General features: G+C 32.9%; 1 protein-coding gene across 3 annotated transcripts in view; it reads left to right on the forward strand.

Annotated features, from left to right (window-relative positions):
* The window catches only part of ATP8A1 (ATPase phospholipid transporting 8A1), a 102,070-nt gene that overhangs the window by 50,918 nt on the left and 34,377 nt on the right, over positions 1-16,775 (forward strand). For all 3 annotated transcript variants that reach the window (XM_035550470.2, XM_035550461.2, XM_050710416.1), the window contains 6 exons: positions 3,090-3,229; positions 4,209-4,347; positions 5,605-5,669; positions 10,528-10,700; positions 14,680-14,863; positions 15,010-15,120. In XM_035550470.2, coding sequence (XP_035406363.1) covers positions 3,090-3,229; positions 4,209-4,347; positions 5,605-5,669; positions 10,528-10,700; positions 14,680-14,863; positions 15,010-15,120 — 812 coding nt within the window. The remainder of the gene's footprint in view (positions 1-3,089; positions 3,230-4,208; positions 4,348-5,604; positions 5,670-10,527; positions 10,701-14,679; positions 14,864-15,009; positions 15,121-16,775) is intronic.

The following is a 16,775-nucleotide window of genomic DNA, read 5'->3' on the forward strand; positions in this document are numbered from 1 at the left end:
TAGACAAGCAGGAAAGCAAACTGTAGAAAGTTTTCTGTTTTGGTATTAGTTTTTCCATCAGTGCTCCTAGTTCTTCCTTTTACTAAGATATCAGAAAGAGGAGGAGAAGAGGGAGGGCATGAATTGTAGAGTTGTGCTGTGAAGTATCATAGTGTTTTCATTTATTTATGAGCTGGGAGAGAGTTATGGTAATCTGAAATTTGAAATTCATTTTTTTTTTACCTCATCAGTTTTTTTAATACATTGTTAATGGAACATTAAAAGTATCTTTAATGTGTTTTAAGAAATAAGCTTATAGTTGAAAGCAAACTTTAAAATATTTTCTTTACCTAAAATGCTTTCCTTACCTTTTCATAACTGATGTCTGATCAAATATAGTTATATCAGGAAAGATCCTTTTTCTGTTTGTTATGCGTATGACTTCTCTAATTGTTTCTCTTGTGGTTCGTGTAATTAAGCATTTTGATTAGTGTTGTAGTCACCATCTCTTGAGTTTGTTGGTGACAGCAGAAGCAAGCCAGAGATCTTTCTTTTGCTTGTTTTCCATATCAAGATCTCTACAGGAAACACTTGGTTAGCCTTAAACAATCTTAGAGAGTTTCAAACTTACAAAAAACTTCTTTCTTTAGAAGAATAGATTAGAAGAATAAATTTCCTTCTTTGCAAGAAAGCTGAAAGCACAGCTAAAACCGAAGACTTTTGACTGATAATACAACATGAAGCCTCAGATGCATACTTTGACCTTACGAATCTAGTTTTGTGAGCTAAGTGTCAAGTTCGGGACAGTTTTTTAACAGTCAAACCATGATCAGTTAGTTTGGGTCATAAGGGTGTATAGGTTGTATTTGGTTACAGAAAAGGTAAAAATATATCAATAACTGTTATCATGTATGAACTAATATGAGAATTTAAATCCAATTCTTAACTACTGTTTTCATTAAATCAGTGATACAAATGATACCATTTTTCTTTGGCAGTCAGATTGGACTGAATGAAATCAAAATAAAAAGTGAAAAATCCTGCCCTTCTTTAAAACCAGTGCTCATATATATTAGCGTTAAGAAATTTGTTCAAATGTTTTTTTACACTTCTTTTAAAGAGATGAAAAGATTTATTGTTCAGAAGTGAATTGTTAACCTTTCAAAAACACTAAATTTAATCTTAAAAAAAAAATACACCTCTCTCTGGAATCGATTAATGAAATTGGTATTTATTTTTGCATCAGATTTAAATTACAGCCAATGACGTTGCAAAGTTTCTCATGTGTATCCTTTCATGTAGCAGTACAGTATGTCCTTGGCATTTGCTGCATGCTCTTGGTGTATTGTTCAACAATGAAGTGGTTAGCATGGCTGGCATTTATATTTAAGCACTTATTAAGCTTGAGTGTTAATGCCTGCTTGGATAAATAGAGAAAGTGTATAATTTTCTTGTGTTGTTGTTCCAGTCTGTTAAGAAGCAGACTTAATGATATTCTGTTTTCCACTTTTTATTTGAAAGATTCCTTTAAATTAAAATGAAAAGAAACTTTTTTTTTAATTAAAATAGAAAAAAAAATGAAGCTCCGGTTTAAAAGGAAAAATGTGTCAAGTGACATGTTTGCTGATATTCTATACATGCTGATTTCTTCTCTTTGTTTTATCATCTGCCTAAAATATTTTGAAAGAATCGTGGAAACTGTATTCCTATTAGTCATAATTCCCCCTCATGTCATTTCTCACTTCATTTTAATTTCTTCGAATCTTGCTAACGTATTCTTATTAAACAAAAAACTAAAAAATCAACTGAATTTTTTGTTCTTTATGTCTAGACAGTAAAAAGCTTTGTTCCTAATACTGCTCAATTATTAACATATTAGAATTACAAATGAGTTGTGTCCTGACGATATTATATTATTATGTTATGCCCAGCCTCTTGGATTATTTCAGAATTGCTGCTGGTGCTGATCTGTGCACAGCAGAAGCCTGTGAACAAATAAAGATTGTGTTTAGCCATCCCTAGTTAAGATGCTCTTCATCTCCTAGAGAATAGTGGGTAAATAACCAAGGACACTCCAATAGTGCTGCCTATCCCCCTCCTCAATCTCTCTGCCTGCAAATTGTGGCTTCAAGAGATTTCATTTGGCTAGAGCAATGCTCTTCTCCATATATAAAGAATTAATCCAACTTCATGTGCTAGAAACATAAGAATCTCATGATACGTGAAAACAAACTGTTAGGACTTTGGCACCTGTCTCTCTAAATTCAATTTAAGTCTGTATTGTCAGAAAAGAGATTTATTTATTTTTATTTTAGAGTCTTAGATTCTCACTGTAGTGTTCAATCTAGGTTTATGGTGAAGGAAAAATTCTGTTATGAAGTATAACTAGTACATATATGTGTCTGTGTATATATATGTGTATATATTTATATAGTATTTACTAGATTAAGTTAAATCTCCAAACGTTGCCTGTATATAAAGATTTTATTTTAAGAATTTGGAAAGCTGGAATAATCTGTGATATGGGAAAATAAATCTGATGGGATTCACAATTGATTTCTAGATGGGAAATTTCTAACTTCAACTGATAACTTCATAAGGACATTTGGGAAGGGGTGAAGAAGTGGGAATTTGTAACATTGTGGTGATATATTTTAACTTTCATTATAGAGTTATTGCTTTCCATCATAACAAAATTAAAGTTTAGAATATTTTTGCTCAGAAGTATAATTCAATCTTACAGTTGTGATGTTCCTAAACATCTAATGTATGTTATCTGTTCAGCAAGTGTAATTGGCTTCATGTTTCTTCTACAGTTTAAGATAAGTTGAACGTTTTGCAAAATTATCATTTTTTCCTGAAGTGTAACACCTGTATTAAATTCAGCTACCTTGGAAGAGTTACTCTCCTGCATAAATTTCTCTTTCTATCACATTTTATATTTTAGATACATGAAATAAACTTCTTCAAGATGTGCAGCAATATGTTGAAAATCAGACACAAGCAAACATAAAATATAGGAGAAAAAAGCTTTTAATAGTTACTCATTGTAGGCATATCAAGGAAGAAACTAAAAAAATACTGAATAATACTATCTGCTTTCTCTTTAGGCTTAAGAACCCTGTGTTTTGCTGTAGCTGAGATTTCAGAAAGTGATTATCAAGAATGGTTAGATGTCTATCACCGGGCTTCTACAGCTATACAGAACAGAGCACTCAAACTTGAGGAGAGCTATGAACTAATTGAAAAAGTATGTGCATTTCTCTAGGTTTCTGTTTTTGGGGGAGGTAGTTTGTTATGGTTTTTGGTTTTAATTTTTTTCTAAATTTGTCTTTACATGTACCATGAAATCTGAGTCACTGAGATATAATGCTTTGACAGAAAAAGCTTTAGGAGTATACTGACAGATATATCATGTAGTCCTAGCAGTTGAGATGATTGAAATGAAGGAAAGATTAATTTGACAAAGTTTTTGCAGCAAGTAACTTGCTTCACAGAAAGTACTGATTTTGCATTGAGCTACTGTTAATTTTTTTTTCAGGGTTGTTGTTTTGTGGAATAAAGTGGTTAACAGAGAAATAACATCTGCTTTGTTATATAATGATCATAGAGAAAAGTTAAGATTAGAAGATCATCTAATCATAACCCACTGCTTAAAACAGGGCTAATTCTAAAGCTAGACCAGGTTATCTAGCACTTTAATGAAATTCTGAGTGTCTCCAAGGAGGGAGTCTTCCCAGCTACAGTAGGCAATTTTTTTTTTTTAGTGCTGAACTGTTTTTCTTCCCCTTTTCATGAATTTATATTTCTTTTGTTGCAGAAAGTGACTATTGACACTTGTTCTTTCACTGTTTACATCACAGAGGAGGATGGCTTCTCTGTAAGCCCTCTTTAGTTAGCAGAAGACAGAATTGGAATCACCCTGTTAGCTTTACTTTTGTGTCCCTGCACTGGGACAGCTTTTGCTGAACAAAGTATTCACCCATAATTGGGTGAAGTTGTAGCGTTCGTGCTATACAGTTGGCAGTTTATCACAACACATAGATATTTAACTTAAAGTTCATAAGAATATACTTGAAGAACGTTATTAGTGGTTACCTAATCTGATTCATGAATTTTAAGAACGTTAATCTTTTCATAAACATGAAAAGTTAAACAAAAGACACTAAAAGATTAAAACTGAATTTAAACTGGAAAAACTTTGTGTACCGAATATTTTATATCCACAGAATCTTCAGCTACTTGGAGCAACAGCAATTGAAGATAAGCTACAAGACAAAGTGCCTGAGACCATAGAGACACTCATGAAAGCCGACATAAAAATTTGGATACTTACTGGGGACAAACAAGAGACTGCCATTAACATCGGTATTATATATGCTTTTACTTGATGACTTTGTTGATAGATTTAGAAATTTTAGAAGTTGCTGGAGTAAAACTGCTTTCAGAATAGAAAGGTATCTTGTAAAAATAATGCTATTATATGGGTTTCCAGAATTTACATACTATTTTATTTTTTGGTCTCTGGTAGGGAGAGAGTGGGGAATGGTAGTTTCTTCCACCATTACAACAGTAACAGCAAGAAAAACTCATGTTATCCTAGAGAGGAGTTAAAAATGGGCATTTGTGCTTTTTGTAGCATTTAAAATAATGGAAAATAAATGGTTTGGGTTTTTTTGACAATGAGAGGGGAATAATATTAAGAAAATGTATTTTTAGTTTCCTTCCTATGTTTCTTCTTCTTTCAAGGAAAGCTGGTAGTGACCATGATCTTAACTAAAGTAAAGCATATAGTTAGTTCATTAAAGTACTATAATCTTTACCACCAATCAGAAGTTTCCTTTTGTAGTTTCCTTTTATTTTAAATGGGGGTAAAAGGAAATCATGAATTACCTAAGTTAAACAGTGATAAATCAGTATTTTTAAATATTAATACATGAAAGCTGCATTTAAGACCTAATACTCTTTGCATGTGAGCATATCAGCATTTCAGTAATAAGTAGCCTAAGTGTGCCCTAAAATGTAATTTTGATTATATGGTTTCTTTTTAGTATTATTATCTTTAATCTTAAATAACTTTATATGTGCCCATGATACAGTCAGTTTGTGGTTATTTTCATTTGTACTTTCAGGTTTGAGGAAATACATTTCGTACCAATATTGTCATTTTTTTTATGAATAATAGCATATATTTATTTGTCTAGGCCTACATCACTACTAGCTCATAGCACAAATTCTGCTTAAAGCATCAAAGATAACAGAAAAGAATGGGAATGCAGCTTGCATTCCAAAGATTTCCAAAGTTAAGGGAGATCTATTTGCTCTTTTCAACTACCTGAAAAGAATTTACAGAAAATATGTGCTTTAGTCAGAGGTGCTCAACACAAGGACAAGAAACAACAGTCACAAATTGCAACAAGGAAAGTTCTGACCATTCTGGTGTGCTACCTGTATGTCTAATTCTTATAGACTGCAAAGTATTTTTTTTTTTTTACCAGTCATTTCAGATGGGGCAGTCTTCTGTCCCCTACAGAAGAAAAATAAATAAATAAAGGAAAAAAACACTTTGTTACATTTTAATGGACTTAGTGAAACAAAATGTTGAAAACAAAATGTTTTTAACAGGTCACTCCTGTAAACTTTTGAGAAAGAACATGGGACTAATTGTTATAAATGAAGGCTCTCTTGACGTAAGTAAAACATGAAGTTTTCAGTTAATGAAACATTGTGGGTTTTTTACTGCTTAAAATATCAAGATATCACGTTTGAAGTGGTTTGAAAAATAACTTGGAGCATTCATTTATCTGGACAAATACAGAAAATTCTGCTAAACCACTGGCGGGGAGGGGGGAGGGAGTCCTTTTATTTGTTTGTTCAGGGCGGGGAGGGGGTGTTTTGTTTTTTAATCTTCTCAGTTTTGGACTGCTCAACTGGAAGACAGCGCAGTCTCTGTTACAAAATGTTGATGGATAACTGCAAAACTTGGCTATGGCTGCCAGAAACAAAGTGTAGCTAATAAACCAATAGACTTCAGAATGATTACCAAGCTAATTCCATATAGTGTAATGACTCTATCCATCCAGGCACAAAGCTAGGTGCTTGTAGTAGTACCCAAACAAACTAATCCTGAGTTTGTTTCTTACATACCTAGTATCTGGCAAAAAGTACTTGTGTAGTTTAACAGCTGGAATTGTAATCAGATCTTGAAGTACAGGTAAGGGTTAAAACCACCAACAGTGCTTCATAGAGAAGAGATTCTTTCGATAAGGTAAGAATGCAAGATTAAATGAAAAATCCCATGAGAGGGAGGGGGAAACATAATTCTTGTTACTACCTCTAAGGGAGCATTAAATGAGCTTAAAAGTGGAAGAATTCCCTCATCAGGAAAAATTACTGTCGAAAAGGCTTCAGGAGAAACCATTATACTAAGCTTACCTTACTCTATATTATTTAGGTTGCTTAAGACTGGACTTAGGGAAAGAAAGGGAGAGAAAAGTGAAAGGGAAGTATGGGAATCAGCAAGAGGGGAATGCCTTAACTGGAGCATTCAGTGCTGGCATGTAAAAGTAGGCTATAACATGAATTAAAAATACTTTCTCCTTTTTTTAATTTATAAGTATTTATTTAAATATTTTGAGCAACTTAACATGTTTACAACTTTGCAGTGTGAACTTAATCACAATGACTTTATTTTAAATATGACCTATTTTAAGCAATATATTTTTCCTGATAAAAATTGAAAATAAAACCCCAAACACAGAACAGGCAGCAGCTATTCATTAATGCTTGGAACCAGTCTGATACAGTAAGCAACTTTTGACACTAATAGCTTGTGAGAGAGGCGATTTTCTTCTTTTCTTACTTTACTTATTTGAATAGCTTATGAAGGATTGTGATCACCGATTGTTGGTATGGAAAAAAATAAAAACTTTTTGATTCAAACCCTTAATTTTTGAGTTTTTCAATCCTCAACCAATCTGTAAGAATTAATAATACATAGACTAATGGATTTCAGAACTACTGCAATACTTAATCAATGGATTTGAAATACAAAGAATTGACTATTTTGTATGCTTCTTCATATGTCATGAAATAAAGTGAGGTGGTTTTATTTAACTTCTAAAAGGAGTCCAATAAAAACTCAGAAACCAAGCATTGCACGTTAACTATTTCTAGTGTGGTGACTAAAAAATTTGAATGAATATATTTTAAGCAATGTATCTTTAAAATGTTTTTTTTTTTTATTCTTAAACTGTATTATCTAATATGATAATGGTACTCAAACTGAATTTGAATACTGAATAATGGTATTCAAGCTGAAGTATCTAGATAACATTGAGATCAAGAGTTCCTTTCTCTACATGCATGAAGTAAGTTCCCATTGCATGGGAATGGAGATGTCATGGCAACTGAAATTGCATTTGCAAACTGGTCACTTGCAAATCCATCTGTGCCAAAGATATACGTCATGTTTTTTCAGGAATAAGTAAATGTGGTAAAGTAAAATAAGTATAAAGTACTATAATAAAGTAAAATAAGTAAATCAGTTTCAGGGCAAGAGGTGAGGTTTATTTAAAATAATAATAATAAATTTGTGCCAATATTTTAACAAGTGACTGTGTTAAAAGCTTTCTTCCTTGTTTGATGGTGTATGTTTCACCGTTTGGTTAATATATACCTTGTCTCCTACCTGTGGGTTTTTCCTTGCTTGTATGGTTGCGATTGGATGTCAGTCTCTATTTTTAGTGTGACTGGTTGAGTCAAAATTTGCCTTGAAATCTCTGTGGGAGCAAAGTGTGCCTCAGAAGATGGTGAGGGAGGTGCTGTGATCACAGAGCCTTCAGTCAATGCAGCTGAAAGGGTGGATGCAATTTCTGTTTCTTTTCTGCATGCCAAAACAGCTGGCAAGAGGCCATAATAATTAGTTGTAATATTATCTTTTAAGGGATATTGGCCAAAACTTTGGCTTTTTAGCAGCTTAGATCCTTCATACTGAGACTCTGCCCTACCGTGCAGTGGAACTGTGCTTCCTTGAGGGGTGCTGGACAACCCAGTTCCCTCAGTACAGGAGGAACCAAGCAGCCATGAAACCTTAGAGAACAAATGGTATCATGTTGTAAGAATCTTGGACTACCCAGAACTTCCCTGCCCCACAGTGTAGTGGGACCTGTGTGGTTACAACCTTAGAGAGCTGTTTTATGGCATTTCAGTGATACTGGATTCTTCGTGCCTTTGCTGTTATAGCACAGTATCTCGTACATACCAGTGGCGTGTTCTAAAAAGGAGCTAGCTCAATGCTGATCCTTCAGGGACAGGCAGTGTCCCCTGTCCCTAAGACATGTAAAACAGTTAACAGAACAAATGTATCCGCAGTTTGGTCATTATTACAACCTTAGCATGCAAAACACAGGAAATCAGAGTTTAAAAAAAAGTTTTACTTTTGTCCCAGCTCCGTGAACTGTCTCCAAAAAATATGCTGTAGAAAGAGATCTTTGTATGAAGAAATACCCTTATTTATGGAATTAAAAGAAAAATAAGTTCACCCACCCACCCATTTTAGCATCCCTTAGGTGAAGTAGAACTGGAATCACTTCCAGAAAACATTTAAATATTTCTATTTTTTTGCAACATTATTTGTATTGAGACTCTGCTCCCAGGAACATCATCTTAGCTTCACAAACAAAATGTGGTTTTGGTAGTAAGTTCTTACATAAAAGAACACTGGAATTGATTTTTGCCTCCACATTAACTTCTTGGGCTGCTAAATGTCAGTATAGTACTGTTAGTCATGGACAGAAAACATAGTTTTATTCTTTCAATTGTGAGCTTCAAACTGAAACTAGAAAATAGTTTGATTACCGTTCAGTTTCACTGAGAAACACTTCATAGGAATGGTGTAGAAGTAAATGAGGGATATTTTGGTAATGCTTTTAATTGAAGACACTGGATTTCAGCATAGAGCTGACGTAGAGCATAGAGCCCGCAAAGGAATTTTACAGTTGGGGTAAGTGATTTGTATTGTCGGGGGGGGGGGGTTAACCTGTGGTATGCCTGGAGATACCTGACATCATGTCTGTTTGTGATTAAAAAATAAATTAAGGGCAATTTAAACAGGAGAGTTTATACTGCATGTATGATGGAGAAACAATAGATGAGAAGAATATTACAGGTACAGGCTATTGTGTTGTTCAAATGTTGTCAGAAGCTAAGTAATCCATGAAGATAAGGAAATATCTAGATAGATAGATAAGGAAATAAGATATAGATAGATAAGGAAATAGATAAGGATATATATATATATAGGATATAGATATATAGATATAGGATATAGATAGATAAGGAAATAAGGATACTTTTTTGTACATTGCAATATTTCTTAATAAAAGAAGGCACTCCGCAAAATAGTTACAGAAGTTGTCCATTTTTAAGACGTTTCGAAGTGTTACTAAAAAAAAAAATCTTTAGAAGGCCAGTAGAAGCTGATTAGGCCAAAACCGTAGACAACAGCATGTCCAGATTATGGGAGTAAGTTGGGTGGGAAAACAGTATCATAAGTTTCATATCAGAGTGTTTGAGGTTTGTAATTCTCCTTGATGTTTTCTTTTTAGATGGCTGCACAAAATTCTGTTTACTTATGCCTGATATCACAGGAGTAGCACAACTTTTTGGTTGTTATATTGTTGTCATAGGATGTGACGGTTTGTTAGATTGAATTTTTTATAAGCACAAATTTTCATCTTTCTTGAAGAAAATGTTGTAGCTCTATGAAGGCCATTCATTGTAAAACATACAACAAACCTTTTTTTTTTCTTCATGAAAACTCCATGTCACTCTATGGTAGACCTGTATTGTAATTAACCAGACCTACCCAAAGCAGGCTAAATACAAAACACTGCTGCATAAATACAGATGAATACTGAATATAATCTGAAATTCTTAGTACTGCCTTACAGAACAGTGACATGAGCAGGTGGGAGTCAAAATTCCTTTAGCAACTGAAAAAATGCAAAATATGACGTGTGGTTGATGCTGCCTTACCTTAAAATGTAAATTTAATCTGATAGCTAGAGCTTTTGGTTATAATGCATGTAATTGTATTGTGAACCATCTTTGAAATTTCCTTTACTTTTTTTCAAAATGTTTAGGACCATTTTTTTTTATAATTGTGAACAAAATTTTTTTCTTGCAGTATCTGTCTATGTATGTGAGTTTTCCTTTCCATAGAAATAATGAAGACATATTTTAGTAATATCTTTTTGCAATCATTTATGCAACTATTATTGCCATTCAAAGAGCATTAAAAGTTCCACAGCAATTTAGATATTTTTGGCAGGGTGAGAGCAATCCTACATACCTTTTGCACTGTGGTTTCTAATGGCACTACTGCTGCAAATTTGCAAATTGTTTTTTAATGGATACCATCTATTTGATAGCATAATCAAAAGAAAATTTCCTCAAGTGTATGCCAGTGTTTCTGATTGCTGAAGGAATTATTAGACGTACAAATAGTAGGAATTAAAAATAATCAACACATTTTTTGTGCAATAGGGAACAAGAGAGACGCTTAGCCATCATTGCAGTACTCTTGGAGATGCTTTAAGGAAAGAAAATGATTTTGCTCTCATCATTGACGGTAAATCTCTGAAATATGCTTTGACATTTGGAGTGAGACAGTATTTCCTGGATTTGGCTTTGTCATGCAAAGCTGTTATTTGTTGCAGGTAAGGTTTACGTTATTCTTTCTCTACAATATTTTTATTGACAAATAATAATTAAAAAACTATTTCTGTGTCAGAGCAAATATTTATATCCATGTCTTCTAACTATGGAATAAAAAAAAACGTAGTTGCTAACATTCTCAAATACAGTCATTCAAGCAAAATATTTCTGTAGTGAAGCCTGAAACAGGAGTATACCTGCCAAACCAAGTTACTGACGTTGCATATATGCAGGAAAATCATGTTATCCATAAAGAATAGTCTCAGCAAGATTAAGACACTGATCTTAACCTTAAATTGTTACTGCAGTTAACTGCAGGTTTCAGTACATCTGGTTTCTTTTGTAGAGTTTTCTCCATAGGCAAGATTTTATAACCCTGCCTTTTCTCTAAGTCACAGATTACACTGCACAGAAAGTGCACAGAAATGTTAAAGGTACTATGCTGAGTGATTTGTATTTCCTGAAGTTGATGGAAACACCTTTTTATTATTACTACTATTATTCCTAATTGTTTTGGAGTTCTTGTAATGCAATCAAGCATTTAATCTTTTCCTGTAAACATCAGCTATTGGAGCTCTAGGCTTACCTTAACAAGGGAAGTTTTTTGCGATTAAAGAGAAATACATACATTTTTCAAACATAAACAATATAAAAGCAGTTTGGCTTGCCTTTTAACATTCTTGTATTTATATTAAGGAAGGACTGTATAATTGATAGCTTGTGTGTTTTGGGGCCTACTTGCATTTTTACGGCTTTAAACACAAAAACCACAAACATCTCCTGAGTAGTACATCACCTCTTCTACATTCGAATGACTGAACTAAAAGGGAAGTTGGGTGATTAGTAGCTAGATAAATAAGAACTGCTCCTGTTGACTTTCAAAGAACTTGGCTTAGCCCAAGCGATTTATCTGTCAGCAGAAGCGAGGACTTTTCTTTACAAGATCATTGGCAACACAGATAGGATATCTTTATTAGAAATGCAATAAAAAAATCCAGAACTGTGGAAATAGCTGTTATTTTCATCAGTGTCTGAGGTAACTATTACAAGGATAGCCAGTTAATGTTCTCAGAACATTTTTCACTATTTTAACCTCTGTAGTAGTATGGAAAAAGCTGGTGGGTATATTAAAACAGGAGTAGTAAATTCAGAAACAAAGTATTCAGGCTCGTCTACAATCCCAATATCCTGCTGTTTCTCAATATAAAAGTGCCATAAATGTGAGTTTTCAGAGTTAATGTACTTCTGGAAGTTTTAGAGATGTCTGTGTGTTGGTTACATGCAGTTCCATTTTGTTTTATGTAGGGTACTCTGATTATAATTGCTTTAGAAAAAGAATCTATGGAGAAGGAAGTCTGGATTTTGTACAAGAACAAAGTAATTCTTGGAATTCAGCATCACTTCTTCCAAAATTCAGATCTTCCTTCAATAAATTAAGCTTCTTGCCTATTATCTACCTATTTTATTATCTATTTGAAGGAAGAGGCGTGGAGTGCACAAATGCAAAAACTGTTGTAAATATACCTTAGTAGGCTGTCTTTTGATTAATAAGTAAGTAGAAGGTGCTTGTGTTCAGGTACAGAGTTTAATGATATTCATTAAAATAAAACATTCATCTCAAAATGGGTATGTTCAAAGTAGAGCTATTTTTCTGCCTTGCAAAAGGAAAAGTAAATGGGTTTATAGCATCCAAAGAAATACCTGGATCATATGATCTTCCTATCCTTTCTGTCAAGTAGTGTGTTCTGCTTGTGACTTTTTAGTTTTTTTTATTTTTAAGCCGTAGCTTTGTAGCCAAGCTCCAAGATGAAACACTTCTTCAAACTAAGGTCTTACACTGATCACAGTTTATTCTGTGTATAAACATGCTTCTCATGGCAATGACGGAAAGTTGGAGTTTTGTACTTGTTTTGTTGTTTCCAGTTTTGCTCATTATAACAAATAACAAGCAGTAGATGGGTGTAGAACTGCTTTGTCAACACTGTTCCTTTTTCTTCTTTCCTCGATTTGAAACTACCTTTTGTGCTGTTTGAAGAGACATTAATGTTGTTTTGAACTATGAAACCATTCTAGAGTATTTTGTATGTATAGTTGCCCTTTATTGCTAACTTTTCTGTGATAAAACAACAAAAGGAAGGTCTCTGTTCTAGTAGCATTTTCCTTACCACTTCTGTATTTCCATAATACATTTAGATCATCTGGTTTCAATGCATGTCTAGGTATATGCTCTGACATACTTTGTGGTTGTTTAAAAATTGGCTGCAGGTTTCAAACTAAAATATTTGCTTGTAGCACTCGCTGTTCTAGTATGTGCATTTTTAATATCACATGTTTCACAAAAATCAAAGTTCTATCAAAATATTTTTTCTGTTCATGCTCCATCTTCCATAAATAAAATTGCTTTTCCTTGTTTCTGAGCATGAAAACAAAAAACTTTATCATTTTAAGTTAATGTAAATCCCTTAAATATGTCATCCTGACTAAATGAAAGCGTAGGCCTCTTTTCCATCCATGTAAAAGCACTGAAAATTTTAAGCAGTCGGTTTTAAAAGTACAAATTACATCACTTTCTTTGAAGTTTTCAGACTGTGTTCACTTGTTCAGAGGCATTTATTACCAATGGATTCTTAATAAGAGTAGCCATAACACAGATGAAGCTGACAAATACTCAGTAGACATTTCACTTCAAAAAACTGCGTACGTTATTAATTCCAAGCAGATGTTTGGCTTAAAGACTTAGACAAACTAAATTCCAACTCTGTATTGGCTTCTGACTAATGTGTGCAACAAGAATGTTGAATTGATTATTCTGTAGTAAAAATGTACAGCTAAGAGTAAACAAATTGAACGGAAGGTATTTTTTTATTGGTTTCATAAATTCAGGTGTATCCAGTGAACACTTTTGCTTTCACCTGGCAATGAAAGTGCCATCCTCCAGCTGCCTCTGTAATGTTTTCTGAAAGGGAAATAAGTCGCCGTTCCTGGAAAGTTGAAAAGATTAAAAAGTTCTCAGTTAAGGAATCTTCTGCAGCTTGATAGGGCTGGTCTTGAGACTCATCAGCAGTGTTCAAATAAAATTAAAAAAAAAATTCTTAGAAATACCTCTTGATATGCTTAGACCATAAGAATTCTTTTGAAGGATTGTTGTCCAGAAGCTTTCATCCCAAGTTCACCACAAGTTTGTACTCCTCCCAAGTACCCTTCTCAAAAATCTAATAGCATGTGTTACATAAGCTGATGAATAAAGTAACTAAATAGCTACCTTCCATACAAAGTCTGTATTATTTTTCATGTTTTATTTTATTTTTTTACAATTAAATTTTATGCAACCTTTTTCTGACTTGTTGCACTTAAAGATTAAGAAATTTTACTTAATTAGCACAGAATAGGAATTGGGTTTCTTTTCAGCTGATGGGGCATCACCCACATTGACCTGTGAAAAGCTGTTCTCTGGTACTTGGAGAGGAGAACTAGAATTGCTACAAGGACGTTACTGAAACCCAGTGGGGATTAGAATACTGTATGTGAGCAAAGGCAAGCATAGACACACTTGTCAATTGTTCCAGTTTGCTCTGACATCTCTCTTTTAAAAATCTTATTATTTATTTATAAAATAAATATTTTAACAGAGGAAGATAAAAATCATAAAAGTTAAATATGAAACAATCTACAGTTATGCAAAGTTAATACTGTTAGTGGCAGTGTTGGGGTTTATTCCAGTACTGCATTTTAGGGGCCCATTGCTGTTTGATTTGTATATCTCTAGTCCTATTAATGTCTTGCTTCCACAAATTCAAGGTTTCTGTGAATTTTTAGGAAATGTGCTTTTAGCATATAGCCTAAAGGCCAACAACAAGATGATGTCAGTGACTGGGATGTTAGTTAACCTGTTTTTATTGCCTTTTTAAGGAATAATGTATGTTTTGCAAGTGCATTCATTTGAACGTTCTGTGTTATTTTTTTTTCCCTGTTATACCTTAGGGTATCTCCACTTCAAAAATCTGAAGTTGTAGAAATGGTCAAAAAACAAGTTAAGGTAGTAACTCTAGCAATTGGTGATGGAGCAAATGATGTTAGTATGATACAAACAGCACATGTTGGTGTTGGTATTAGTGGAAATGAAGGTCTACAGGCTGCTAATTCTTCAGACTACTCAATTGCTCAGGTAAGTCATTACACTGTAAAATGTAAAAGTAAAGTTTAATAGTAAACTTATAATAAAAATAAAAAATAGTAACAGTAAAGTTTAATATTGGGTTAATATCAGTCTATACATGTTCTAAATGTATGTTTGTTTCCCATTTTTTGCAGTTCAAGTATTTGAAGAACTTGTTGTTGGTTCACGGTGCCTGGAATTATAACAGAGTAGCTAAATGCATCTTGTATTGTTTCTACAAGAACATAGTCCTTTATATCATTGAGGTAATTTTACAGTATAGTAAATTTTACTTTATAAAATTGTTATTTTGAGCTTCTGATTATTCTATATGATTTTTAAGAAGCATTTAAATGTCAGTAAACACTAATAGTGAATCTTCAATAAGCTGATGAATATTAGAATGATTATTTTTTACTTTAAAAAATTCCAGCAGTAGTCTTATTGCTAAGTACTAAATATGTAGTATTATATTTGTACTGCATCATACTTATTAAAAATCTGTACCTCTCATATCATTTCAGTACCTAAGTAGCCTTAAATTTACCAAGAGGTTTGTACGCTTAAGCTCTTTATAGAGCAGATGTCATTAACTGTCTAATTTGCAAACTGAAGACCTTTTTCAGGTCACAGTTGAACTTCACGATGCTGTTCAGAACAATCCTTAGGGTTTTTATATACATGCTTAATTACACAGAGGCATACTTTTTACTTGTTGTTGTGGTAACCATGCCTCTTTAGACTCTACTTTATGAAGTGAATACTTTCCTTAAAGTAGCTGGCCTAGTTTTCTCACCTGAGATTTTAAGCAGAGTGGGATCTTGAGAAAAATACAGTAGTATGAGAGGACTGTGCTGTGACAAATGTGCGCCTATTGGTTTGTATAGTTAAGACAGCATGTACAGCTGTAGTTTTCATGACCACGTTGCAACCTTACAATTTTCAATATACCTTTTAGCAGTTTTTTAAATGTTTTTCCTCCTTCATTTACTGTTCTTCTTTCCTTCAACAGTCTCCTCCTTTCTTCTTCCTTGCTTTCTTATAACCAAATATGTCTAATAACAATATTTATATTTGATTCAAACTTTAAATTAACAATGATACTATGGGTTAAAAATGCAAAAATATTTCTGTTAGACACGATCTAAACATTAGGTTAATATTTCTGATTTTGATACTTATGTTGGTGATCTTATACTGTTGCAATATCTGAAAATACTTACAACTTTGTATTTTATTATAGTTATAAATATAAGAAACACATTCTGCGTAAGTGTAACCAGAAAGTATGCATTTTTCTTAACATATTTTTAAATTTTTCTAAATTTTCCTTTTCCTCTTTATCATGTTATTAATGTAAATAAATTTCAATGCAAGTAGCAACAAGTTTATTGACTCTTTAGAAAAGCTTAAAAATATCTAATTAAATGATCTTACTTTTAAAAGTACTCATTAGCAGTAGCTCTTATATCAATACTTAATTTTTTTTAAATTGTTCAACTTTTTAGTCAAAGCACTATTAATGTATACTTTGAGTTTACAGAAAAACTTATGAAGCTGGGATTTAGAAAATATTCCTTGTTTTTCTTAATTTGTCTAAATGTCATTGTCACCTGCAAACATATTTAAATTTATAACTTAAATAAAATATAAATATCCCACCACTTGTATTCTTTCTGATAAACTTAAATGCAAGGTACAGGCATCATAGAGGAAAAATACAAAATAATAGAAAAAGTAATCTCTACCTGCTGAACAGATGGAAGGGCAAAGAGATCATTTTTATGTGGATTATGACTCTTTATATATAATGCATACAAACATTTTATCATATACACCCTTTCTGAAAGACGAGAAGACTTCTACTTCAATTCCTACGTACCCAACATTTGTCAGCTCAAAATCTTTCAGAGATGTTAAT

The sequence above is a fragment of the Cygnus atratus genome, chromosome 4 (genome assembly GCF_013377495.2).
Source record: "Cygnus atratus isolate AKBS03 ecotype Queensland, Australia chromosome 4, CAtr_DNAZoo_HiC_assembly, whole genome shotgun sequence".
NCBI lineage: Eukaryota > Metazoa > Chordata > Aves > Anseriformes > Anatidae > Cygnus > Cygnus atratus.